Source organism: Ascidiella aspersa, chromosome 3 (genome assembly GCF_963924565.1).
Source record: "Ascidiella aspersa chromosome 3, kaAscAspe10.2, whole genome shotgun sequence".
NCBI lineage: Eukaryota > Metazoa > Chordata > Ascidiacea > Phlebobranchia > Ascidiidae > Ascidiella > Ascidiella aspersa.
Genome location: NC_139449.1, coordinates 30,901,886 through 30,929,682, shown reverse-complemented (window position 1 = coordinate 30,929,682; position 27,797 = coordinate 30,901,886). Strand labels below are relative to the sequence as shown.

The 27,797-nt window shown below is 34.9% G+C and overlaps 4 protein-coding genes and 1 non-coding gene across 5 annotated transcripts; 3 read left to right on the top strand and 2 right to left on the bottom strand.

The window, feature by feature from the left end:
• Positions 1 to 103: 103 nt before the first annotated feature.
• On the bottom strand, positions 104 to 20,159 carry LOC146161568 (RING finger and SPRY domain-containing protein 1-like). Its single transcript, XM_083385192.1, has 21 exons — positions 19,918 to 20,159; positions 19,185 to 19,329; positions 18,180 to 18,232; positions 16,868 to 16,980; positions 16,423 to 16,523; positions 15,174 to 15,358; positions 14,384 to 14,515; positions 14,064 to 14,179; positions 13,214 to 13,357; positions 12,391 to 12,605; positions 11,948 to 12,103; positions 10,710 to 10,814; positions 9,922 to 10,032; positions 7,036 to 7,042; positions 6,445 to 6,618; positions 6,073 to 6,195; positions 4,818 to 5,154; positions 3,738 to 3,790; positions 3,162 to 3,270; positions 1,454 to 1,564; positions 104 to 420 (listed from the first exon to the last, which is right to left on the bottom strand). Exons 1-21 carry the CDS (start codon positions 20,060 to 20,062, stop codon positions 392 to 394), a joined length of 2,664 nt encoding a protein of 887 aa, XP_083241318.1. The 5' UTR covers positions 20,063 to 20,159; the 3' UTR covers positions 104 to 391.
• Positions 4,253 to 6,756, top strand: LOC146161571 (nuclear cap-binding protein subunit 1-like). The gene has a single exon (XM_083384654.1). It carries the CDS (start codon positions 4,345 to 4,347, stop codon positions 6,751 to 6,753), a length of 2,409 nt encoding a protein of 802 aa, XP_083240780.1. The 5' UTR covers positions 4,253 to 4,344; the 3' UTR covers positions 6,754 to 6,756.
• LOC146161570 (putative oligoribonuclease) lies at positions 6,977 to 8,687 on the top strand. The gene is made up of 6 exons (XM_083384656.1): positions 6,977 to 7,119; positions 7,432 to 7,515; positions 7,577 to 7,654; positions 7,719 to 7,814; positions 7,950 to 8,074; positions 8,252 to 8,687. The coding sequence occupies exons 1-6, from the start codon at positions 6,988 to 6,990 to the stop codon at positions 8,370 to 8,372; spliced, it is 636 nt and encodes a 211-aa protein (XP_083240782.1). The 5' UTR covers positions 6,977 to 6,987; the 3' UTR covers positions 8,373 to 8,687.
• Positions 10,399 to 10,466, top strand: LOC146161569 (small nucleolar RNA SNORD61). The gene has a single exon (XR_014494758.1). It is a non-coding gene; the product is annotated as a small nucleolar RNA SNORD61 (small nucleolar RNA).
• Positions 20,160 to 21,544: 1,385 nt separating the features above from the next.
• LOC146161567 (polyadenylate-binding protein 2-B-like) lies at positions 21,545 to 25,403 on the bottom strand. Its single transcript, XM_083384655.1, has 6 exons — positions 25,212 to 25,403; positions 24,898 to 25,006; positions 24,374 to 24,444; positions 23,682 to 23,876; positions 22,661 to 22,803; positions 21,545 to 22,043 (listed from the first exon to the last, which is right to left on the bottom strand). Exons 1-6 carry the CDS (start codon positions 25,344 to 25,346, stop codon positions 22,010 to 22,012), a joined length of 687 nt encoding a protein of 228 aa, XP_083240781.1. The 5' UTR covers positions 25,347 to 25,403; the 3' UTR covers positions 21,545 to 22,009.
• Between the last annotated feature and the right edge of the window lie 2,394 nt (positions 25,404 to 27,797).

Here is a 27,797-nt window from a genome sequence, read left to right as displayed (position 1 = left end):
TCTAATAAATGCTTAACTGACTTAGCTGGGATCAAGTCCAACAGTGGTAACTGCAGATGTTATTAGAGATATTTACCAAAATTATCAAATACACAAGTTTTTATGCATCCAATCTCAACCTTTATTTGGAATTCAATAAACATCACTGAAAGCTACACCAGATTAAAGCTGAAACAATTTGCATCAGGAGACTAGTTAGTTTAAACAACTACAACATGCGCGTGCATGCAGGATAACAGGATAGGTGTTGTTCAGGGGAAGTTACGTTGGAAACACTCCTGGTGGGTCCTGATGCTTCTCATCATTATTCAAAATATTTACAGGTGGATTCGTTCAGAGAGTTTAAAGCACTGCCGCATAAAGGAGGGGTTGAAAGCCACATTGTGTGAAGTTAATGCTGCTTTCTCCTGAAAGAGCATCCTGAAAAGTAAATAACTTTTTTTAGATCTACTGGTGGTTTCAACCAGGGGTGCTGAGTACAACCAGACTCCCACTTCGGCCAATTTTTTAAGTCTTGTGAGTCCCTAGCCCGGTTCCGACTTTATGTACTGGACCCACTTTACAGCTAGGATCTATAGCAAATCACTCAACTGGGGTGACATTACTTATTCGCCAAAATGTTCCACGATATGCTATTTCAACTTTAAAGTTAGCTTTTGCTTATGGGTTTCTAATTTTGGTATATGCAAACTCGGGTAGCAGTATGTGGTCTTACTATTAGGGAGTCCAGAGTCATAAATTTTAATTCGACTTTTCTAAATCAAATATTTCCAAAACTGTCCTGGCGGTGTATAACAGTCACTTAAATGTTTAGTTAAGACTATGTGATGCACAGCATTGATGCCAATTATGAACGTTGGTAAGTTATGGGACTGTAAGAATATATTAAAGTTCAAAATAGGACTAAACTTAACCTCGTATTTGTTTTTAACAGTTCTAAACGGTCTTATGTCAATGCCTCAAACTTGACTTAAGTGCATTTCATTTAAGTCACTGTTTAGTGTTTTTAAATCTTTACTCGAATAATTAGGCTAAAATGCTTTTACTTGACCACCAAAGTCTCTTTACCAAACTTTGTTTAAAATGAGGTGTTTTTATTGAAGGTATACCATTAAGTTGTTTATCTTTCTTTTTGCACATAAAACAATTTTCTTGCTTTACGTAGTGTTGTTGTTACTTTTTAGTTGGGTTGTTCATGAACGGATGAGCTTATTTTAAAAGTCAAACGATTTATTTTTATTAAAGGACTTGACTTATAGGCGACTAGAAACAATTATGACTGGACTGGATTAGAAATGACTGGACTGGTACATTAATGCGACTTTTGAAATGAACTGTTTTGAATAAGTGGTTCAAAAACTTTTTTTTCTCCACTACAACAAATCAAGCTTGAATAAGCTGAAAATCAGTTGATAGGAGGAAGTTGAAAAAACACTTCAACGAAGATATTTACCTTCTGTAAGCCTTGCCCTTCCTCCAGTTGGTTGACATAAAACAGTTGAACATCCAACACACAATACCACAGTTTGCGCGTGACTAAACACGGTTGTGATTTTGTAACAACCTAAACAACAGTATTCAATAGTCAGTATTTCTAAACAAAACAGGATTATCAATTTTTTTAGACAGAAATGATCATTTTATGTTTCTTGCTTTAATTGCGTAAAAAATATTTGTGACTAAAAACCTAAAAAAGAAAACATAACACAAGGACTAGAAAAAAATACAAATGATTAATTTATAAACACAATTTTTCCTGGTTGCACAGGATGTTTTGTTACCAGAACTGCGCACCACCTGATTAAACAAACCTGATTTTACTTAAAATTACCTAATAAAAAAAAATATATTTTATTGTTTCTTGGCAGTGCATTTTTTTATTTTTTTTTAAATTTAATGTTTCAGGTAAACATTGACGAGGCGGTATCAGGAAATAAAGTGCTAAATATTTTAATATTATATGGGACTGTCTTCCTCAAGTGGAAACTTTATAGCAAGGAAGAGATAATGTTGCTTGAAAATTAATGTACAAGCCAAATAGGTAGAGTAAGTCAATTCAATCAATTCAATAAAAACTAAAGCTTTAGTCGTTAAGAATTTTTGTGGCTTACACATTTCATTATTTTGTAACAAAATGTCTGTCTGGGCTAGCAGCTGAGAGTATAACGGTGCGGGTGGTTATCGTTCTTGTTCTGTTGTGCACAGAAGTACACTCTGCTTGTTTAACACAATGCAAGGTTGAAAGTTAAAGCCTTAATGCGTAAAACTTCCGTCCCGTTAATAGTGGGTAATACTAATTTACGGAATGATGAATGGTCGGAATGGTCGGAACGCTCACTAATTTACGGAATGGTCGGATTGGAATGAATAGGGCCGAAACTAATTTGATGAATGGTCGGAACGGAATTAACAATCGGAATGAAAAGAACGAAGCTGTAGGAACAGAATGAACTGTTGGAATGAAATGAACGAAGCTGTAGGAACAGAATGAACTGTCAGAATGAGATGAACGAAGCTGTTAGGGTTAGGGTTGGGGTTGAACTTTCGGAATGAAATGAACTAAGCTGTAGGAACAGAATGAACTGTCGGAAAGCTTTGTTCATCTCATTCCGACAGTTCATTCTGTTCCTACAGCTTCGTTCATTCCATACCGTCAGTTCATTCTATTCCGACAGTTCATTCTGTTCCTACAGCTTCGTTCATTTCATTCCGACAGTTCATTCTGCTACTACAGCGTCATACATTCTATTCCGACAGTTCATTCCGTTCCGACCATTCATCAAATTAGTTTCGGCCCTATTCATTCCATTCCGACAATTCCGACCATTCCGTAAATTAGTGAGCGTTCCGACTATTCCGACCATTCATCATTCCGTAAATTAGTGTTACCCGTTAATAGTTATCAGTATGGTACTTGATTTGCAGCCGTGCAAATGATATTACATCACACAAATTTTGGGAGAAATTTTAACATAGCCACAAAATCATCTCCCGCTCAAAATCCAAAGCTTTTAATCTGTACAAAATAAAAATTTGGGGTACATATTTGATTTTAGGGGGCAACTGGGTCTGTTTAAAAAACACTAGCGGGTTACAATGAACCATAAATGCAATAAAGTTTTTAAACAAAATTTAAAGTATATCTTTTCACAGCAACAAACCTGGACATTTCACGTCCATAAAATATGAGTTTGGTGACTGAACCAAGCGCTTCTTTTTGTGCTTTCTGCGTTCTTCATCTGCTGAAGGGTGAAGTAAATCTTTGGCCAACTATAACAAGATTACAAGTTATTAATGTTTTCAAAACAAAAAATTGGTATCAAATAGTTATTAGTGCTGGTCTAATCCTATCACATTTTTTTACGTTAACGAAACAGGTGGCTAAAGTTCAAATTGCAAGTGAGAATAAATATAATACTTCACCTATACCCACCAACACAAATATAATATCCTGAAAATGAGGTAGGATTTTAGAACAGCGCCTAGTAATTTACTTTTTAGTTTGTTAAAAATGTTTTTCCACTCGTTGTTCCCAACTTACAAATGGTTGGGTACATTTTGACCAGCGTAAAAAATAATACAAAAAATATCCTAGGACGAACACGCTTAGTTAATGTAAAGGTAGCAAATACTGAAGAATGGGAATCAAATAACGTTATTTAACCACTTATAATCCGCTTATAATCGATAGCTGCCCTAAAAATGTTAAAATACGAAAGTTCATTTAGAATTCTCACCGGCATGGCTGCACTCTTTGATAGCCAGCTAAGAAAAGGCTGAGTCAGATCAACTTCGAACAGAAATACATGCTATAAAACTCCCGGATGTGCCGATTACAAAAATTTGTGAAATAAATTCAAAAAATGTATCAAACAACGAGTACATATTCCATATACATACCAAATATTTATTTAGGTGTTTTGACCCAAAAAATAAACGCTAAACCTTTGTTTTACTTGTAATACAAAATGCTCCACTTTTTTAAATCATTAAATCTTTTGTGCTGACTCATAAAACATGTTTTTTACGGCGGGTTTTTGCCAACTATTTCGGATAAGGTGTTTTGTGTTAAAGTATCGGTTTAATTTAAAATTAACGATATAATCATTGATTTTGCAGTCATTTTTAAACGTTTGTGTTGTGCGAGAGGACAGGTTTTTCAGCGCATTTAAACAATAATAACAAAAATCCTAACTTCTGCCCACTTCTGTGATGCATAAGAAAATTAATAAATATCTGTTTTGCAGTTTTAGGAAAATTGTTGAAATACAGTTTTGCCTTTAAATTTTAATACAATTGTGCGATTTAGTCCCTTGATCAATGAAGTAATTCTCAAAAGCCTAAATGCCTCGCCGTCCGCATCAAAAAGATGATTCTGACGAAGAGGGAAAGTCTTCTGCAAGCTTCACAAAAAGGAGAAAGACCTCGGAAACAACTGAGGAAATAGAGAAGCGGTTGGAATCACTTATTTGCCGGGTTGGAGAGAAAAGTTCCTCATCACTTGAAAGCAACCTGGAAGGACTTTCTGTTGTCCTCGAGGCTGATTTGGCAAGTTTTAAGCCACAGATCTTGCAAATTCTTTTGTGCTGTTCTTACCAGCTGCCTGAAAAATGCTCCATCTACACAACTCTGGTCGGACTTCTTAATCAGCGAAACTACAATTGCGGAGGAGAACTCATTGAGATGTTGCTCTTGAAGTTGAAGCATCTGCTATCTACCAGTCAGCTGGTCAACGCTCAATGTCTTCTGCAATTCATTGGAGACCTCGTCAACTGTAATGTCATTGCTCCAGCTTCAGTGATGTCACTATTAGATACTTTTGTTGATGTCACAAAGCAGGAAGGTGTGCCACAGAGCAGGAAGGATTGGTATGTTTATGCAGTCATGGCGACTCTTCCATGGTGCGGGGCGACATTGACAGAGAAGAAGGTAGATGAGATGGATGTTCTCTTCACAAAACTGCAAAAGTATGTCATGAAAAGGGAAAAGCCTCATCACGAGTTTCTGAGAGTCTGGTCCTCTGATGATCCACATCCTCAGGAAGAGTACTTGGATTGCCTTTACGTGCAGATCTGCAAACTGCGGGAGGACAACTGGGTGGAGGACATCATCTTGCGACCTTATCGCGCGTTTGAGCCGGTTCTCGAGAATGCCCTGCAACACACTCTTCCTGACTTTTTAGTGCCACCACATATTGAAGGCACATCAACATACGGGATTCCGAAGGTGATTTTCCGCATCTTCGACTACACCGATTGTCCAGACGGCCCACTGTTGCCGGGCAACCATGCCATAGAGCGCTGGCTCATTGAGGGGAGTATGAGAAACATAATAAAGACAAACAAGTTTGACAAGAAGGAATGTGCAACACGTCTGCTCAACTTCCCAGGAAAGGAAAAAATTCCACTGAACCACATGATTATAGAGTGCTTACTCGGCGACATGTTCCGCTTGCCAAATGCCCCCTTTCCACAAGTTTTCTACACCACAATTTTTATAGAGTTATGCAAGCTAGAACCAAGTATGATCCCCCAGGTGCTGGCTCTTGCTTCAGATATGCTTTTTGAGCGACTCGATACAATGAATGTTACTTGCTTCGATCGCTTTAGTAACTGGTTCTCGCATCACCTGAGCAACTTTCAGTTTAGATGGAGCTGGGACGAGTGGGGAGATTGCCTAAGTGAGGATCCTGCATCTCCTAAGCCAAAGTTTATTCGGGAAGTGTTGGAGAAGTGCCTACGACTTGCATATCACCAAAGGATTGGAGGCATGGTTCCCCCTGATTTCCAATCACTTGTCCCAAATGAAACAAAGATTTGTTTCAAATATGAAGTTAGGCCAGGGTCTAATGCGCCTGAGATGGATAGAGTGCTAATCACTGCTTCTCAGCGCATTATCGGCGCCATTAAAAATAAAAGCACAGCGGATGACTTGATTGTTCTCCTGGAGGAGATTCTTCCACAACCGGAAGGTTCAAGTCAAACTTACAACCCACAACGTTTGGAATTGTTCCTTCAGTCCCTTCTCTTTCTCGCCCAAAAGTCATTCAGTCACTCATTCAGTGCACTGCACAAGTTCCACAGCGTTATAAAGTGGCTTGCAAGTGGGGAAGAAGGAAAAGTGGACGTGCTTAGGGTCACAAAAGACATCTGGAAGAACCATCCACAGATGCTTCTTGTCCTTGTTGATAAAATGCTGAGAATGGAAGTTGTTGATTGTGCATCGGTGGCAAAGTGGCTGTTTTCACCTGACATGGCTCCAGACTTCACTCGCATGTACGTCTGGGAAATCATGCACCTCACCATCAGGAAGATGAACAAGCATGTGATGCGACTGGAAGCATCGCTGACCGACATGCAAGAGCGAGCAGCAGTGGATGAGGAAAGTATGGAAGACGACGAGGAGTCAAGCATCCGGAGGTCTTATTCTGTATTTGCTCCTAACCAGGAAGACCTGCAGAAGATGCGAGAACAAGTGGAAGCCGGAACCAGTGAACAAAAGAAGCTCTTTCTGATAATCTTTCAGAGGTTTATCATGATCTTGTCCGATCACCTGGTGCGATGTGAGACCTCCCAGAAAAACTGCAACACACCTTGGTATCTGAATACGATCGGTCGTCTGAAGGAAATTTTCATGCTGCACAAAGACATGGTGCAGAAATACATGACCACCCTAGAGAACCTGCTTTTCACAGTCGATTTGGACCCACACATCTTAAACATTTACAAACAGTTTGCAAGCATCACTAAGTAAAACACTCATCAAATGACGTATAATGTACATAAATGAAATTGCTATATTATCAAAATACATCAGTGACTGCATTGTAATTTCATGATAGTTATTTTCAGAAATGTGTTTTGAAATTGGTCAAAAATGTTTACAAAATAATAAATATAAAGTTCAATGTGCATTTTGCTTCATATTGATAAGTTTTTTCTACTGCTTTTTTTTAGTGTGAACACTATGACTTATAGGCTTAGTTAAATGCTTAGTAATGTTTTAAAACATGTAATAAACAAAACTATTCGGTACCTTCGACCTGCAAGAAGTACATTTTTCACAGCTGACACAATAATGGAAAGCAAACACAATCGACTAGTCTGGGTTGACCTTGAGGTATCTTCTACTTGTTGATCTTGAAATGATTTGTTTAACATTAACTTTTATTTAAAGTGGATTTGTGACAGTAATTTTTCATGCATACTTGATTAACTGATAAAATGGTTAAAAGGTCCACCATAATATTTTCCAAAGCATATTTCTTTGACCCTGGTGTACTAACATGCCAGTATATTTTTGGGGCATGACAACGTATTTACATTCACTGTTATCTCGTAAATCATTATAAGAGTTTTGTGCCATCATAATAGTATATAAAACATTGAAAATTAAAATTATTTTAAAACCTTCTGCAAACCTAATTTTTAGATGACAGGTCTGGACATACACACAGATCACATCATTGAAATGGCGTGTCTAATAACTGATGGAGAACTCAATATAATTGCAGAGGTATCAAAAATAATATGTCTGAAATATTGCGACTTGATAGTAATGGTAAGACTTTTTATAGAGCAGAGACCTTATCATTAACCAATCTGACAAGATATTAGACAATATGAATGACTGGTGCAAAGAACATCACGGAAAGGTGAAATTACATACAATAAATAAGTGAAACAAAAAATCTGTAAATCATTGAAATGTTTTACTAGTCTGGTTTAACTCAAGCAGTACGTGACAGCAAAATCAGTCTAGCAGAAGCAGAAAATGAAATGGTGGCCTTCATAAAGAAGGTATGTAGAGATAGTGTATTTTGTTGCACTTTACGATAAATTATCTTGAACAAAGTAGTAAAAGAAATGTGTAATTTTAACAAATGCATGAATGACTGTCTAAATATATTTTGACATAAAAGTATTATTTATTAGTTCTGTTTGGAAAAGCAAAGTCCCCTGGCTGGCAACTCGATTCATGTTGACAAAAAGTTTCTGGAAAAGTACATGCCAAGGTTTGTTGACTACCTTCACTACAGGATTGTTGATGTCAGCACTATCAAAGAGCTTGTCAAGTAAGTTTATGCTCTTTTCACAATTTACAAGGTGACATAAATATTTTTGCTATTTAGATTCTTGTGGGTTTAATGTTACATTTGGCACAAGTAAACAATGCACTGTATTTCGTTGTAACATTGTGTTCCATTGACCCTCACTTTTAATCACTAGCTGTTTTTACTATTTTTTGACAGACGCTGGTATCCACAAGTTCAACCTCCAGCCAAAGCAGTTTCTCATCGTGCTATGGCAGACATTCATGAGAGCATTGTCGAACTGCAGTTTTATAGAAGAAGAATTTTCAGGCCACTGTGAATTGTACCTAATAGTGTACACTGTCAAAAGCACCAATGTGGAAGCAATGTCTAGAAAAACAGTTTTTGGGGAGTCATCAATATTTAAATATTGGGATAGATAGATGATGTTAATGCTAATTAAGCTGAAAGTAGCAGGGAATAAAAGGCGTAGTCAACTACCATTAAAAACCAGTTGCTATCCCAAATTAACCTTTTGTTATAGTCGTATGTATTAACCTGAAACCCAGTAAATTTGCACGTTTTCTATTGCTGTATATCATATATAAAGGAATTTTTCTAGTAAACCATATAAAATAAAAAAGCCAATGTATTGAAATTAAACATTTGTGTTGTGTGAAATACTCTTTCTGACAACTTCAGTCCTTTCTTCAGCAACCAAGCTATTGGCCTGTAAAGTCAATCACCGTTAAAACGCAATCAACACAAACACTATGATTTCAGAAAAGGTACCTTTAATAAAACAAAAAGCAATGCTTAAATGACAGTGACGATTTATGGAAAGAGAAAGGAAAAGGGTTGCAAATTAAGAATTAGTATTAAAACATAACATCAAAGTTTGAAGGAAAACTGAAAAAGCAGAATCGAGCCACTACTGTTGGCAAATAGAGGAAGAATAATAACACAACTAAAATAACTTTTGTTATTTGGTAATATACTGTTGAAATCCCAAAGTCCTTAATTTAGCAAACACTTTTTGTCATGTGGTGATTGTAAACAACTGACCATAAATAGGCATATTAATATCTATGCCAACAGTAACTGTCAATAGAGAAGTATTTGCTAAATTGAGGATTTTAACAGCACTGTTAATCCTGTTTAATCTCCACTTAACAATAGGACTTTTGGGCAAAATGCTATCAGCCTAGCATCGTCCGAAAAAATATAGCAATAAAATTGACATCACATGCTGTTTGCCAAAATATTTGCAATTGGCAGTTCAAACCACTTTAAAAGCAAATCAACTTAATGGTCATTTATATGAATACAACATCTACATGATGATTTGCAGAAAAATACAGAAACAAAACAGGCTGTGCAATATTTCAATCCTGGAGGACTTCAGAGAACTTTTTTGAGCAAATTTGAAAAACTTCAAGCAGATGAATTTTAACAGAGTCCTAAAATAGTTAGTAAAAAACATTGCAGTAAACAAGATACAAGGAATTTAAAAGGGTATCAAGTTTCGTTTACCATTACAAGTAATAGTGTATCTTTCAGATCCCAAAATCAAGGGAATATTAATTTCTACACATTACCATAGCCACAGCAACAAAACTTAAAAAAAACGACTACTGTTTTAAAATCCTATTGGGTGGGTGCACTGTACAGAAACATGATATAATTTACAGGAAAAAAATCCGCCTAGCACACTTTGCAGAAGAGGAAACAACTATTTGCAGTGCAGTGAATAAAGGAAATTTAATGGGGCGCAAAGCGACAAAACTTCAATCTCCACCATGCAATTAATTCGGGGCAAGCTGGGGACGACCTCATCGCACTGGTGTAATTTTACGAACATCACATTTTTCTCCGAAGTTTTGTATCACCGCTTATTGTTTTCAGGAGCGGAGGATGAAGAAGCGATGTCCCTGTCTTCGATTGGAGCCCGGCAAAGCGGACAAGAGTCCAAGATCTTGGCACATTGCTGACATAGGCCGCTGTGACAAACAACGAAACATTTTTAATTAATCTTTTAGGCAAATAGCTTGTCTTAGGCTTATTAGCACAATTCCTTGAATAAATTATGGTAAATTTACATCAGTTTTACAATGTACAAACGTTATGGTATTGGCTATGTGAAATATAGTAAAAATAAAGAGACAACAGGGACTTTAACCTTGGGACTAATTTACAGCACTTGTACTTGTTTGCTCTTTCACAACACGCACACTTCATTTAAAAAATTCCCAGTTCACCACACCTGCTATTTAAAAACAAGAAGAGAGTACCAGTAAGGTTGTAGTCACCACAAACCATAATTTTACTGTTAAATATAATATGTCATTTTTTTTACTTTTTGTTGAGCTGTGATGACACTTTTTACAATTCAGAAATTTAATGAAGAAAATTTCCTCTAAGAAGTGCTGAGCTTCACTTTCAAATTAGAAAAACAATTATTGTTATGCAATACAAATATTACAGAATAATAATAAAAAAAAAAATTTAGCTGTCGCAGCAATTTTAGGCAGGCAAAACATCTCCCCTAGACAATACAAAAAGTTTCCAATTTTCGGTGTACTTTCTGAAGGTGACAAGCGAAAAAAAAAACTTTGGCAACAATAAGCCTTCCAATATAAGTTTTCAAGACAATCAAACTGTGTCAAAAAATATATACCCGTGATCACAGGGCTTAAGAGTTACATCAGCAACCAGATCACAGCACAAGTTGCAAGCGTTTTCTTTGATGCTGCATTGTCGGATCATCTGGAGTTTCTTGTACCTGTCAAAGAGCGACAGTTAGATCAATGTTTTAAAATACAAACCACTTGACTTACTAAAAAAAAAACTTTTAATTCTACCAAATAAAAATTAACTGAGAAACTGGAAATTCAAAAAGAGCCTAGACAAGTTTAGTTTATATTGAAAAAATATATACAAGTCCCAAAACAAATTAATTTAATAGTAAAAGTTATTCTTTTAAAACAGTAGGCAAATAAAAATTAGAATCAGGGCCTTTACATCACATGATGATATTACATTACATGACAGCCTATTTAAAACCAACCAATAATGAAGACAATAATTTTTGCTATCAGACATGCTAGGTAGCAACTATAAATATTCATACGTCATATTCACATTCAACATTTTGTGATCAAGCAAATGTCTAATTAAAGCTTGAGCTATTTGTCTATACAACATTATAGTTACGTAATGGCAGCACATGCATCCAATGATTGATGAATCAATCATTTTAAAGGCATGTAAACTGGAGAAAATGCCGTCATTCCATTTTTCATACCACTAAATACAATAAATATATTGATTCACAGATAAACACCTACAACCATATCTTGACTCCGGGATTCATTCTGACATTTTTGGAACCATTGCCATTTTATACCAGTCACATTATTCTAATCGTTCAGGACTGACATAAACAACTAATTTTTTTTAGTTTTTTAAATTATATTACATTTTAAAGAAAAACAATTCAGTTTAGAAAAATAAGATTAGAAATATTGAAAACTAAATAAATAAACTAGAATTTTAAACCTTTAAATTGCATTTTTTCTCTTTAGAATGGAAGGGAAATATTACTGTGCAAACCTTTGAGACTGTAAAACCACCTGCAAGTGGTTTAAACCAACCAGTTTTATTTGAATTCTTTGTTTTGATTGAGGTATTAAAATACTATTTGCCAAATTAGCGTATTTATTTAAATTGATTAAAGGAGAACTACAATTGGAGCACATAGGCAATTTACAAATTAGATAACAATTAGAATTCGCCATATTTTGCACTAGTTCTTTACATTGAATAAGTAGAATTATCTAATTTTCCAAGTCTGGTTCAGCTTTACATAATTCTTGATAAAACAGTTCTGTCAACATAAAACAATTGGCTTTTTACTTGGGAAGTACTAGCTTTTCCTCGTCAGTAAGGTAAGCATGATCATTGAAACAGGAGAATTCCTTGTCGGTTGGCGGAAATTGGAAAGGTTTGGCGCCAAAGTTGAAGATACATTGCTGGTGTGACATGAAACTAGCGGCCGCGAAAAATCCACTCCTGTACATAGCAGAAATCAAGTTTACTTGCCGAGGAATTTCGGAAAACTATTTTTACACCATCCATGATGAAGATTAGTTTGTAAGTTGACTCGAGGATTACAGCAGATTGATAAAGATTTATGTAGTATGCAGCATAGTGACATAACAAATATATAACACACAAAATTTAGATCTACTAAAAAATGGGTAAGGTAAAAAAATATAACTAAAATTTGAATCATAGTTATGTATTAACATTTACGTATATATGTATTTAGTTTTTTTTAGTGTGCTATATATACTTACTTTGCACAGTTAAACAAAGCACGCTCTGCGGGCAATGGGTCTCCGTTGAGATAAAATATTACTTCTGTATTCTCAACATCCAACAGCAAGCCCAAAACGTCACCTTCCTTCCATGCAGGATGCCTATGACGATGGCTTTTGGCTTGGTACCAGTACAATTGTCGACAACCATCATAGGCACAGCTATAAACATCGTCGCCGATTCCATAGCCATCCTATAAAAAGAGTGGTGTAAAAACAACAACAGCCTAACAACTGTGGAATAGAACATAGTAATGATCAATGCAAATAAATTTAGGAGATATAAATTATGACTGTTATGTAAAAAGGGATAACATTTTATTCTGTGAAGTAAATTATTTCTTTTTAAAACAAAAGTTGTAAAATTTTCGAGTATTTTAATATACTATTTAACAGAAAACTTTATTTACTTTCACAGACAGTAAATGTAAAAGAAATATTCCTGCTTTAAATCAATTGACTTGCCACACTTTTCAATAAAAAACAGTTCAAAGTAAACATTATTAATTAAAATTAACAGAAATAAATATTTTTTAAAACAGTATAAAACAGACATCATCAGTTTCTTTTTTAAGTCTGTTTGGTTTATTATATTTGTTTGACAAAAAAAGAAACTGATTTGATGCCGGTCTAAAATAGCAAAATATTATTTTTGTTGCATTAAAAAAAAAATTTTATGCTTTGTTCCTAATTTTTTATAAAGCAGCATAAATATTTGCAGTACTTAAGTAAAACTTGGACCTCAGAAAAAAAATGTTTTAAGTCAGGTCTTGCACACTTCCAGGAAAAAAAATAGACTCACATAGTTAAAGAACTTGCTTCCTTTGGTGGCCCATCCGATTTGCATGACACCTGGCGTTACAATCGTGACCTCATAATACCACACTCCAGTGTCGACAGCAAAAGTGCAGCGAACTGATTCAAACGAAGACGCATCCGATCGTGCCTGTAGGTTACAATTAGATTGGAATATGCAGATTTATTTATAAATAACACTTCCAAATGAATCACAATGATATGACCGTGGTGTGATCACAGGATGAGCAGAGTATCACAAGGCTTCTATGCTATATTTTAAATTTGTCAGTGGTTATACAATGGAATAAATCACTAGGCACCACAACCTATTTGGGGCGACACAGATAAAACAGACCTCTCAACAAAGGCTCAATGCTAATTCGATTTAAAGCGAACTAAACTAATTATGATGGTGGAATCAGGAGATACATGTCATTGTGTGGATGAAAAACGAGTCTAAGTGGCAGTTGTGTGTTTTTGTGAAAATCAATAAAACAAGGGGTACGATGTGTACACATAAGATAACCATGTCACATGTTATACAAAGGGAAGCTATTTGGCAACATCATTTAAATACCCATACCTGAAATTATAGTCTATGTTTACCGTCTGCAAATTTAAGTAAAAACAAAATATATTATAAATAAAAATGATATATTGGTAAAAATTGTATTTATTGGTCCTAGCAAAAGTATCTAAAGAAGTGTTTTGTATTGCATTGCAAGAATGTCTGACTTAAAGCTGAGCAATTCTTTTAAAATACAGAAGGCTAATTGTTGACTTAACCCTTCCTTCTATATTTCTGGTATAAATAGAGCTGTACAATGTGAATGCTTGAAGTTCGGAGCAAATACCTCCAATCCATCAGGTGAAATTTTAAGGTACTCGCTGACATCGTTGCAGTTTAACATTGCGTTGATGTTGTCCAGAGAGACTCTTTCGTATGTGAATTCTCTACTTTCAGTTACAACTAAGCAAAAACAAACAAAGATAAAAAAAATCAATGGATAAAGTAACTTAAATAAAAAAGCATGTATAACCTAAATTTGCCGTATATCGTATTAACTTTTTTTTTAGTTTCATACTAAACAACCAATGTTACACTGTGCAATTTATACAGCAAAACAAAGCAAAACAAAGCAAAGTAATTTTTTAAAATACACAAAACACATACATATGTTGTCAAGTAGCCATTGAGCAGAAAATCCAACTTGACGTTTCTTGAAGTCCTTTGAATTGTTCCATTTTTCCAGCAAGGCTAGCTTCTCCACAAATTTGGTGGCTCTAATTTTGTCCTTGTTTTCACCTGAAAACAACAGAATTGTTTTAGGCTTACGTTTGCGACTAAACAGAAAGTGACAACATAGAAAAACTACAACACAGTTTTTACACCCATTTAGACATCTTTAACTTGCCTATTAAACGGTATGCGACAAATTTTACTTAATAATTTCATTAAAATAGCTTTTAAGTAGTGATTTTCATATATATTGTCAGTTTTTACCAAAACAAAGCACACTGAAACATGATAGTATTGCCACAGAAGCCTGTCATTCATAGAAACAAATAACAATGTTAAATTATGTATCACATTCTGTATGCGGGGGAAGTGAATGACAAGGTAGGTGGTCAACATATTCCTGCCTTGTTAAAGAACATGTACAGACAGTCTCAATGCAAGATATGACAGAGTGGTTCAAACTTCGTTAAAGAACAGTATGGTCAAAGCACATGAAAACCTAACTATTAATTAACACATTCTCAGAAATTATAAAGATTCATCATGCCATTAAGTTGTTTAACAATAGTCAGTTATCAGAAACAACCTTATTATTCTCAATTGAACATACAGCAGTCGCCTAATCACACAGGTGGGGCCTGCCACTGTTTTGAACTACACTACTAGCAGTTGTAATAGCCAATCTACAAAAAACTAAACTAAATATATTTAAAAAGTGGCTTACCTGTTTGGGCGAACTTTTCCAAGGCAATTAGCGAATACAGTAGGTCGATGACAGGCACTTTGCTACCGTTAATTGTCTTGTCAAGGCCAGCAACAAAATAATCCAGTACATTGTCATTAAGCATCGCTATGCTGTGAGGGCCGGCCAAGCTTTCTGCGAGATGCCCAAGGACAGCGCAGATGTTCCTGTTAAAGACAAGGGATGCTTTGAGGTTGTGTTCTTTAACTGGGTATAATGCAGTGTTGTAAACAAGTCATTTTAAAATGTTTTAAGTACCAGTCAAGTATTTTTTGAAACTTAAGTCCAAGTCAAGTTGTTTTAAATAAATAACCAGTCAATTCATAATTAGAGCAATTCGATTTCAAGTCAGGTCCTTGTCATAAAAATTAACTGTTAAACTATTAAAATTGGTTAAATAGTTCAATTATATGCGCAGTAACTTAACTAAAAAATAACACAAACCGAACACATAGCAAGCAAATTGTTTTATGCACAAAACTTGAGATAAATAAACCAATTTTATAATAAAAAATGCCTAATGAAAACAACTTATTTTAACCAAAGTTAATTGTTCCAAAGACTTGAGTTCAAGTCAAGTCATTTATCCAAGACTTAAGTTAATTCATTTGAAAACAGTGATTTTAGTCAAGTCATTGACTTAAATCATTACAACCAGGGCTGGGGAGCCGGAGCACGGAGCTAATCATTTTCTCTGGAGCCAGAGCCGGAGCCAGAGCCATTGTTATTATTTTTGTGGAGCTGGAGCCGGAGCCATTTTTATTATTTTTGTGGAGCCGGAGCCGGAGCCCTTTTTATTATTTTTGTGGAGCTGGAGCCATTTTTCAATTTGTGGTGCTAAAGCTAAGAAATTATATTTTGTTTCATCTGCAACGTTAGTAGCCAAAAGCAATTTTTAAAACTTGCCATTGAATAAGTCACTCGTGGCACTGGAGCCGGAGTCATTGGGTGTGTGTTTGATGGCTCCGGAGCTGGAGCCGGAGCCAAAGTATATGAGTTTCACTACTTTGGAGCCGGAGCCAAAGGATTGAGTTTTACGACTCCGGAGCTGGAGCCGAAGCCATTTAATAATCGCCTGATGGCTCCGGAGCTGGAGCCGGAGCTAATGCTATTTTACGGTGGCCCCCAGCCCTGATTACAACACTGGCCCCTGTACCATTTTTGAGTTGTGCATGTTCTTGTCATGACTGTGAATGCAGACAGCTCTATTTAAAAGGCAGTGTATAGTTACCGATGTTTCGCTGACTTGCTGTCATCCTTGCATTGAAAAATATCTTCTTCAATCTTTGATTTAGACAGCCCCAAACTCGTGATGAACTTTATTATTGATTGCTTCATAACAAAATTATAAATTTAAAAAATAATAAATAAATCCAAGATTATGTTTTGACTACACAAAAGTTGTTATATAGCAAGTGGAGGTGAGGCATATACAAAGTAACTGTTTATTTAAAATCTAAGAAATTCACATTAAAAGTGTACAGCCAAATTACAATTGAGTGGACAGTTAACCATATAATATAAGGTAAAGAGCTAATTTCACAAACCTTACCAAACCTAAGCTTACCATAACATCTTAACTCATATTGACACTAGTTATAAAACATTAAAAAAATATGCAGTTAAGTAGTTAAACAAGTGAGTGGTTTCAATATTGACACCTTCTATTAATTTACCTTTGTTGGCAATGGACAGTGGTCAATAAAAAGGGTAATTGCAGATGGGCCGAGGACATCTTCTAAAGGAATGGCTCGCACAAGAGATGACAGAACCATGTTCCAGCCGGTTTCTGCATTATTAATACACTGGATAAATTCCATGTAATTAGCTCTGTCAGAATGTTGTAAAATAGAGTAAGCCAATTAAAAATGCACAGAAGGGGATTTTGCTCAGAAGGGGAATAAATCAGTCACATATTTGTTGTGAGATTGACATTACCGAATTACCTACAAAAAAACTATGCTTGATTTATAGTCATTTTAATTTAAAAAAAAAATAACAATAGTAATCCGTAAAATAGGTTTGCTACAAATTTGGCTGTAAACTTTGTCACTGCTGTTACGTAATTAAATACCAATCACTGCAAAAGTACAATTTCAAATATGCTGAAGACTAGTGCATCTTTCAAAATATTAAAAAAGATAAGATATTCAATAACCTAGGTTGTTAAAAGTAGACAATGAAAATACATTTCATATAGTATAAAACTTTAAAACAGTTGATTTGATTAAACTTGATACAGCTGGTTATTACAGGTATATAATAACAATATTGTCATCGAACAAAGAGCAAAATAAAAAAAGTATTTTAAAAAATAAATACACTAGACCAGTGGTTCTCAAAGTTTTTTTCGAATTCCTCCCTTACAAGCCCAAATACTATTAATTCCTCCCCAGAGAAAACACAAGGTATTCTACCTTTTTTATTTAATACTTCGATGTCATTTGGATGTGCTAATCGTCTGAACGTATAACGTAGGTATAGATTTAATACCTATGCAAAATGCCTGCATTAGTGTATATTTATTTAATGGCTGTAACTGTAAAGAAATAAAAGATTAATATGTAACTGTGAACAAACAATGGACTTAGATTATAATATGGGTCTAATAGACTTTGTACAACAACAATCATTAACGTTGAATAAGCTTTTAATTGTATTTAACAGATTAAATGACTTTTTTTAGCCATTTTTCCTCCCCAATTCCTCCCTGGAACAAATTTCCTCCCCAAAATTAAAAATTCCTTCCCAAGGGAGAACAGATTAAATGACTTTTTTTTAGCCATTTTTCCTCCCCAATTCCTCCCTGGAACAAATTTCCTCCCCAAAATTAAAAATTCCTTCCCAAGGGAGAACAGATTAAATGACTTTTTTTTAGCCATTTTTCCTCCCCAATTCCTCCCTGGAACAAATTTCCTCCCAAAAATTAAAAAAACCTTCCCAAGGGAGCCAAGTGGCTCACTTTGAGAACCACTGCACAAGACAAACCTCCATTTGCCCAAAAACGAAACATTCTCATCCGTAGAATCAAAGTCGTGTCACTAAAACAATAAAAAAGATGATTAAACAAAATTACCCTCAAGCACATATTTGCCTTTTATAAGTGAATAGGTTAGCTAGCTTTTTGTCCGGAACTTATTTCAACTATAAAAACATTTTAATAACTAAACACGGTCAACCGAATGATTTCCTTGGATTGATTTTAACATTTTTTCTTTTTAAAATTTTCAGTCCATGCGAGTAACTATGTTCAAAATCCAGCCTGCTGTTGCTTTTCATTTTGTCCTACAGATGATGGTATAAATAGTACAATATATAAACTGTTGCTACCAGGCATGGTAATATAAATCAAAAACAGCTCCTCTGGAGCTTGTATAGGTTGCCGAAACGTTGGTTAACAATTACAATTACCAGAGGAGCTGTATAAATAGTACGTTAACCCATTCATTTTTTCATTCTGACTCCATATATTTAAAGTTATAAACACACCTAAGTTCAATGAAAATATCCCTTAAACTCATTGCGGTCTGTTTTGTTGTTTGTGTTAATAATTATTGTTAAAAAGTTGTGAATTAACCTATTTAGATTTTGGGTTGCATTAAACTAGAGCAGGTGAAGACCAGCAAATTACAAAACACTAAAAGACCCCAAATATTTAAGAGTGTGTCTTGTAAAGATATGTAATGAGTTAAAATTGAACGATCCTGTCTAAATTAGGCACATCCCTTATACAAGACAACACCCATGATGGTATGTTAATTTAACTAAATAAAATTCTGGTCTTTAAACATAAAAAGTTTTCCCACTCATTGTTTAAATAGAAATGCTATTATAATATTTTATTGAGGTTGTCTATATGTTAACATAATTTGAGTGTAACTGTAAGTGGGATTTTGGTTTCAACCAAATATGTTTGCTTTACATGCTCAGCGTGGTATGTTACACATTCTTATGAATATAATCCAGTTGTGAAATCTGTTGCAGGTAACATACTTTTCGGCAGAACTTTGCAGAATGTGGAGTGTCTCTAAAACATGCTTGTCCAATTCATCCTCTGTGAGTTTACAAAACGACCACGTAGGCTGGTCTGTCGGTTGAGAGCGTGAACCTCGCTGTCGTATGGAAGGCCTCCACCAACCTGAATATGTTATTAATTTAACAGGTCATACAAAAGAGGATATGTAAATCAAAGGTTAACCTTAAAACTTGTTTCCTCAAGATAAAATACAGCGTTTCGAAAAGGGAAGATTTTTGAACCCTATTGTTTGTACTCATTACTAAATATATATAAATGTGGATAATATTGTCCTTGGTACTTCAACTGTGATCAAACATTAGTGGGTTATCTCAAAGTTGGTAATTTTATAAAAAATATTTATGACAGTTGATAGAGAACTTTGAAAAAGGCAATTTTGTTACTCACTATGTTTAGTAGAAAACATAAAGAAAAATATATTAAGGTGACATTTAGACAACTAGATATGTTTCTATTAAATGAAAACCTACCGTATGTTGTATATATGAGCTAAAGAGATACGGGCAAAGGCTATAGAACTAACTTGCTTTGCACTTTTAAAAGAATATGCTGCATGCCAGTCAGAAATGCCTGGACATTAAGTAAAATCTTTATTTCGAGTTTGTCAGACCACTAATGGAAAAACCTGAAGATACATTTTTTAATATAAAAAAAATCATGCAAAACTTTTTTAAGACATGTTGATTATACCAGATTGGGAAGAAGAATTTGATGCAGATGAAGCTGTGTTATTGTTCATAATTAACATGTAGGGCATGTCATCCTGCTCTTCAACGGTGCCTCCTTCCGGAACATTCCGCACCCCTGTCTTCTGTTTCTTGTGACAGTTTCCCATTTTAACTTAATCACAGCTGATGCCACTGGACTGAATGAAAATCTTTTATATCCGCTTTGGTAAATTCATATTGGTTTACTTTCAGTTGTAAATAAAAATTTACCTGAAAAGTATACAAATATTGGGGATTAATTCATGTTTAAGGTTTATAGATAAGATAGAATTTGTCATAGGGACATTCATTTGAAAAATTTAAGCAGCTAAAAAATAGGTTTGATAAATTACCTAAATAATTGATATTTTATACAGACAGGGGCTTAGGTTTAGCTTAACATTTTTGGGTTTAGTCTAAGTATTTTATAAAACTAAGCTAAACTAATTTAATATTGTAAAGTCAATCACACGTCTGTGGTAAATAGCAGTCTCAAGACAAGGACGTTTTTCGAAATTTACAACTACCTTGAAAATAAATTTTAGCAGTTTTGTATCTAGCACCGTTTAAAGCCGACTAATTGGGAAAATCATAGTAATATGGTATTTTAATTTTTGCCTAAATCTGTCAAAGATTTAAACTGTTTTCTATTATATAGTGACATGAAATCTCATGGAGAAAATAAGAGGGAAACAATGGCGTATTCGAAATTTAGTTCAACTGACCTAATTTGGGATATTTTGACGCAGTTTTTTGTTAAGCCTAAATTGTTTTTAGCTTATCAGGCATACATTTTTAAGTTCCCCATCGCATAAACTACAAAAATATTTACGTTGCTTCCATCGCAACTTTTCCACTTATAACAAACAATGGCGAAACCCGAGAATGACGTCATTCGATGAGGTCATTCAGCTGGAACGCTTCACTTAATAATTTTCCTTACAGCAACATTTCAGTGGCGTTGAAACATTACCGGGGTAATATTGGCGTTTTGCCTACGCGGGCCGGTGGAATTAACTTTGTAAGACAGACCTTGCCCGTGGGCCGCACTTTGGTGACCCCCTCATCTAAAAAATAAATTTTAGTCTTTTGATATGTTTGTTTTTAATACTACAATAAACGAACACTCATTTGTAACTTTAGTTGAGTGCAATTCAATTTTTTCTCGAATAAATAACAAGTCAAGTTCCAGTTCAAGACAGTAACCACAAACTCATCACGTTTATGAGAAAAGACTTCGGCAAAAACGCAAAATATAGCAAGTAAATTGTTTTCTGTGCAAAAGTTAAGATAAAAAAATTCAAAACAACTTGCCAGATGAAAGTACTTCGTATCAACCCTAAAAAATTCAAAAAAAGACTAAAGTCAAGTTATTAAAAAAGGCCAAAAGTGTGAAATACACTGATAACCGATTTAAAAAAAAAAGTGCCCACCATCTTAGTTTTGGTGCAATACAATTGCCTGAACAATTCAACAAAATATAAGCAATTCGGAAACGTATTTAAGGGCTAGTATTGTTAAAACAACAATAAAACAGTATTCCTTGGACCTTCCACGGCTGCAAGATTTTCTAAAACAAAACACAAACAAAAGTAGTTTTTGTTGTTTTTATTGTTTGTCATTTTTGAAAGTTTTTTATTTTTTTATTTTTTTTGTTCTTTTTTTTTATGAATTTTTTTTTTATGAAAATTTCGCAATAAAATGCGGGAGATTTCCCGAGGTGTTGTGTGTTGGTTTGCTGCGCGCGACATTTGGCACCTGTAAAAAGTAAAAACACGAGTCGATACGGGTAAAATCGGTATCTTTATACATTCGAGTGGCGACTGGTTAAACGACGACAGCAACAACAAATCTTTCAGCGAAACAACGCGCGACTTGCCCATTTAAATTCAAAGGTCACGGAGCGGCCGCAAATGGACGCGAAAAGAAAGGTTTCACGCTAGGGACGCACAATAAAAGTCAGTTAAAAAGTCCACTGGATTGTTGTCGGGCTGGTCGTCGGTAGTTATCGTGTTGGTGGCAGTCGGGCGGTTCCAGTCCGACCCTGGTTCCATCTCTCGTGCTGTTGCACCTCCTCAATATGGCGAGTACCACGATCTGGCACGTCCCCTGAAAAATTAGATACTCGAGTTGGCAAAACAAGTAGAAACAAATTATCTGTAATTCAATTTTTTCTATCAAAGGTCTAAATCACACATCCACACACATATATCAACGTTGTTTAATCTAAAATTATAAATGTGTGAAAAATTTTAACGCCCCAATTGCTAGCAAGACTTTAATCAAAAATAACAAATGAGTTTTGATGCCACAGTTGCGCCTAAGTAAAGTGGTAGTGGTACCAACTTCTATCGAAATTAATAAACAGGGATGTTAAAATTAACGTTCGTCGAAATATAGTTGTTTAATTTTACACCCATTCTGCAGCACAGTGGTCCCCAAACTATGAGTTGCGAATTGCATCAAACGCATTTCTTTGGTTTCGATTTTTTAAACTAAAATATTTCATCAAAAGCAGTTTGATCGGTATTCAAGTAACTTTCTTTAATAAATCATGTTGGCAATTAAATCAAGTTTCGTTGATGACGGTACAATATTGTAGCTGAATAGTTCTGTTAATTTTTAAACTACACGTTTTGACTAACTGGTTTTATCATTAAAGAAATTACCGAAGATTTTTGCGCAGTTGCACCGAGTCCAATTAATAAGCTACTGGCATTTCTTACCTGTATCCACGTCTTGGTCTTGAAAAGTAGGGTGCGTGGTAACCACCGCCCCCGTGGTACCTGCCGCGAGATCTTCCGCGGTATCTTGGACGACCTCGGTCAGTTGAAGAAAAGCCGTGCTTGTTTGTGCGTTTGGCGTTCACCTGCGAGAAAACAACACAAGAGGGTCTGGAGAATTATTAAGTAATGAGATACAAACAAAAGAAAATATAATATGCTTGAGGCTGTATGTTGTCATGGGTCTCACAGAAGATATTTTAAACATGTCTTTAAAAATTGGAACACGACAAATTACATTTTTCAACCTGTTTTGCAGTGGCTCTTAATCTGTTTTACACCCTACACAGTACACATGCCACCGATGTCCCGCCAAAGGCGTTTTTACATTCTATGCTATCAGCTTCTCGTCTAATAGATAAGTAGAAAAATTATGTGTAATATTATTGCAACTGCTGCAGCATATTATTCTCTTTGCCTTTAACAAACCAGTTTTATAAAGCCTGGACTACAAATCCAACCAAAACTCAGGATTTGAAGGCAGTTAATTCGGCTAAAATCAGATCAGGGTTTCAAGTCCCGAGACTGTAATACACAGTTGCATTTTCAGATTAGGGCACACACTGTAAATCGTAAAGGTGGTATGTTTTTCATTGACATTATGTGGGTGACTAAGTTGCATGACGCCCCTTGTAAGTGTATTGCTGAAAAGCTTTAAGTTTAGACACAGGACTGGACAGAGTCCATTCATTTGCTGAAGTTTGACTCTGGAGTTAGGTTTGGCCTTTTTTGACCTCATTCAGACTTGTTTTCAACCGACTCCGCAGCTCTCATCTAAAGTATGCGGCTAACAGTATTTTTTACTTAATTGTTTTGCTTTTTATAAACACAAATAAATTTGAACAATATGGTTTCATTTGGTATATATATATATATTGATACTAAAGGTTGAGATTTAAGAACCATTACTGAAGTGTCTACTGTCTCCTATGTATTAAAAATAAATTTAAGTTTTGAAATATACCTGTAGTTGTCTTCCTCGAAACAAGGTTCCATCTAGGGCAGTGGATGTTTCCACAGATTCTACATCAGAGAATTCTATGTAGGCAAAGCCTTTGGGGTGCCCAGTGAATTTATCGCACAGTATCGTTACACGGTTCACAGAACCAGCCCCATGAAAATGCTGCTCTAACTCCTCAGCCGTGGCTCCGTAATCCACCTTGGACACAATGCAAAGTTTAATAAATAAAAAGTGAACTGGTCCTAATTTGCAAAGGTTCAAACAATAGTATTTTAATTTCTGACCATTCAGCATTATAAAGGTCAAAACGCAAGAGATTTAAATAAAAAATCCTTCAAAACGGTGCTATTAAATTTGGGGTTAAGTAATGATTTAATTTTAAAGGGTTGCAAGTGGGCCGACATTAATATAAAGTATAAATAAATGGTTCCTAACAGAAAATGGCAAAACTAATACAAATCGCACTTTCAAACTGTATTGCACATTACATTAAATGCATAGTTGCATACCAAAGCAGACAACAGGTGGAAACACCCTGCTCTAAACAAAATGTTAAAAATAATAAAGACTACTTTTATCAAAAATGTTGCCAATAAAACATCAAATGCATTGGTATATTTGGTAAACAACAGAAAAGGAAATTTTTGTATAGCTAATATAATTATAATGAATATGATAAGGTTCACTTCGCTCACATTGCCAACGAATATAGAGCGAGCATCTGCTTCAACCCTTTCCTCAAGCGTAGGAAAACTTGTAGCAGCACCTGTTAAAAAACAAGGTTAAGGTTTAAAAAACGCAAAGCATGCTAATATTAATTAACTTGGTAGTTTATCCATCTTAGCTTTCATAGGTCAGCTAAACCAAATTATTAACCCTTTTAAATGTTATATAATGGCAAATATTATTTTTAGAAAAACTAAAAACCTTGCTTAACAATACATTTTTACCTAATGCGCAACAAATTGATATAATATCCATTTCAGAAACACTACTAAAACACTCTTGTTTTTTCACTCAGACTGTCACAAAAAAAATCAACAAAAGTGTACACACATATTTATAAGGCTTCGAAAATATACTTGGGAATTAGTTCTTATTAAAAACAGTGCATGAGTATAATACCAGTGCACAAATATAAGCATCTCAGGCAACATTAATAGCCAGCCAAAAAAAAAAAAATATATATATATATATATATATTCTGTATACAACATACTTCCTGGAGGACTCATTGTGATTTGTTTCTCAACATCATTTTGCATTTCCTTTAATTTTTCAGCCTCCGCTTCCATTTCCTTTACTTTTGCCTTGATTGCTTCCAATTCCTAAATTCAGGAATAAATTTATACATAATAATGAGATATTCTTTTACTGTGTTTGCATGCCTATTGTCCTTTATAATTTCTAGTCATTCAGTGCTAATATAATGTGGCCCTTGGTTTAATCTATGTGGTTGCATTTGGCCATCAGAGCAATTCGAGTTTGGTAGCCTCGCTTCAGACATTCTCCTCAAAGTAAAGCCATACTTACAGGGTCAACATCATCAACTGTCCCAGCACTCTGGTCAAGTAAAGCAGAATCATCAGCCCCAGTGAGGTCACCTTCACCTTCATACGAGTTTTCTAAGGCATCCACTCCATTACCACCTTCCAAAATATCCGCCATGTTCACTTAAATATTTACTTATAGCCAGACAAGTTATTTACTGCACACTAAAATATAAATAACCTGGCAGGGCAAGGTTGTTTTTATTATTTAAAATAGGATCAGTAAACAGTACACAGAATAATGTTTACGGTGGAAACATATTGCAACACCAGTTTGCATTTTGTTTCAGGTGCACACCGGATAAACACTTAATAAGCAATTTGTGTGCCTGCCTAATTTTCAGGAAAAGTTAGATTTGTAGTAGCATTCTAAACCTCTGGTGTGCAAAAAAACAGGATGGCACACCAGCACACCTATATGTTTCGCGCTTCACATATAAGATCTTAAAGTGCCATATATTGCAGACTGGCTGCCAGGAAGTCAAGTTTTGCTAACAAAAACATAACCGAAATGAGTTAAAAAAATTGTTTATCATGAATTAAGTTAAATTTTTCAAAAAACTTTTCTTTTCCAGTGATAGTAATGATGAGCATGAAAATTCCATAGTATAATGATACAAAATAAAATTCAGCCTTTATAAGGGACATTGGAATAATTACAAAAAGATTGGGGAGATTTTTTAGAGGTCACAAGTTTCACAAGGTATTGTGCAGGTGCCAGGTTGGAAAGTAAGGCCTGTTTTCCGCTCAGCCGCGGTCATAGCCGCGCATTTTATGCAAAATCAGCGCAAAAAGGCCAGCCGCAAAAAATCGTTCAAACGCACAAAACTTACATCATGCTAACGGTTTTTAGTATATTACTCCATTTTCAGCTGTGAAAATTTTACAAATAACGTTATTTTAGCCGCGCAAATTTCGGCGGAAATGTAATTACAGCCGCGCAATTTCAACCTGCAAAATCGTCTGCCCCGCGCAAAATCCAAAGTTGCGCGTGGATGTTTAGGCACCTAGAATTTGAGCAACTTTATTAACATTATATTAAAATTTGTGCTGCTTTAAATGAATGAATAGCAAAAATAGTAAGCGCAACTTAACAATTTTCCATGAAATGTGATTGTGGACGTCTGTGAAAATGTATCCAACTAAATTTGATACACTTAGTATCAGATAACACCTATCAACAAAAGCAACCAGTAAATTTAATTAAAGTTTAAAACGCTTTTTAAATTAACACCAATAAAATGTGTTTCATAGAAAAGGTAATATTCAGAGGTAGAATTAGATTATTTATTCAAACAGAAACATATTCTCCAGTTTTATACCAGTATTAGCAACATATATAAACAGATTGGGCGCTCGTCTAGATTCCTACAAAATTTATTTTAACACTAACGAACAAGTTGTAATAAATATGTAAGAATAAATTTAATAATAATACTTGACTCGCCCAAACCCTTGTTAGCCATATAAATCCCGGGACAAAAATGTGTTAGCATTAGGGTATGAGTTAGCATTAGAGTGGGTCAAATATTATTACTTCATATATTCTCCCCTTTTTTCTTCCTTGCAATTACAATTTTGACAACTTGGTACACCGCTGGTATAGAAACCTAACACAGCGTTCAAACAATTATTAAATAAACACACAATATTTGGGTTATGGTGCGGATTAGCGTTTGTGTGTGGACTGTGGGTGGTTCGTACTATTATATTTATATTTAATAATAATATTTGGCGCTCTTTCACTATTGTCCGTGAAAAGTTATGCAAAAAAAAAATAGTAATAATACCGCATACCACAACGCATATTGTTTGGGTTAGGGTTAGCGTTTGGGTGAGTCAAGTAATATTATGTTTATTATTAATAATAACTTGACCCACCCTCAACCAAACGCTAACCCGCACCCTAACCCAAACAATATGTGTTGTGGTATGCAGCATTTGAAAATTTACGTACAATAGTGAAAGAGCGCCTAATATTTGACCTATAGTCAAACCAGCACCATAACCCAAATAATTATGTGCTTTGTGGTGGTAGGGGTGGTATTATATTAGCGCCCTTTTTATTGTAAAAAAGCGGTAGGTTTCTAGACTAGCGCAATCACGAACTTAGTATATCATTAGTAAAATTGAAAAAACTTCGATAACTATCAAACACAAATTAAACAACAGTCATGTTGTCAACGAGCGTTTCAGACAAGAGGTGGAACGTAGAAGGTACAAGTAGAGGTCATAGCAACATATTTAGTTCCACATTTAGCTTTTAATTTTAAATAAAAGTTTAGCATGTTTCGAAACTACTACTAAACTGAAAATTCTACACGCGACCCGCAAAAACAAAAAACGCAATCATGCGGAAACTTTAGTGTAATATTTTTTTTAAAGCATTTTTTTGTTATTCAATCTTGTTTTGTTTATTCAATCGTTGTTTAATTAAAATATCGCAAAATAATACAACTCAAAATAGATTAAAATAATTTGGGCATTTTTTTAGTAACATTTTATTTTCCTTTTTTATCGCTATAACCTTCGTCGTCTGGTGCCTGGTGGTTGTTGTAGTACGGGCAGG

Bases quoted from the DNA above. Each gene is read 5' to 3' on its own strand.
- LOC146161571 (XM_083384654.1), top strand. From the start codon at position 4,345: ATGCCTCGCCGTCCGCATCAAAAAGATGATTCTGACGAAGAGGGAAAG.
- LOC146161570 (XM_083384656.1), top strand. From the start codon at position 6,988: ATGCTTAGTAATGTTTTAAAACATGTAATAAACAAAACTATTCGGTAC. The intron at 7,120-7,431 runs GTATCTTCTACT...CCTAATTTTTAG, and splicing joins TAGTCTGGGTTGACCTTGAG to ATGACAGGTCTGGACATACA. The intron at 7,655-7,718 runs GTGAAATTACAT...ATGTTTTACTAG, and splicing joins GCAAAGAACATCACGGAAAG to TCTGGTTTAACTCAAGCAGT.
- LOC146161568 (XM_083385192.1), bottom strand. From the start codon at position 20,062: ATGGGAAACTGTCACAAGAAACAGAAGACAGGGGTGCGGAATGTTCCG. The intron at 16,981-18,179 runs GTTTGTCTTGTG...TTAATAATGCAG, and splicing joins TCGTTTTTGGGCAAATGGAG to AAACCGGCTGGAACATGGTT. The intron at 10,033-10,709 runs GTATATATTTTT...TGTTTGTCACAG, and splicing joins CTTAAGCCCTGTGATCACGG to CGGCCTATGTCAGCAATGTG.
- LOC146161567 (XM_083384655.1), bottom strand. From the start codon at position 25,346: ATGGCGGATATTTTGGAAGGTGGTAATGGAGTGGATGCCTTAGAAAAC. The intron at 25,007-25,211 runs GTAAGTATGGCT...TCCTGAATTTAG, and splicing joins CAGTTGATGATGTTGACCCT to GAATTGGAAGCAATCAAGGC. The intron at 22,804-23,681 runs GTATATTTCAAA...GTTTTCTCGCAG, and splicing joins TTCGAGGAAGACAACTACAG to GTGAACGCCAAACGCACAAA.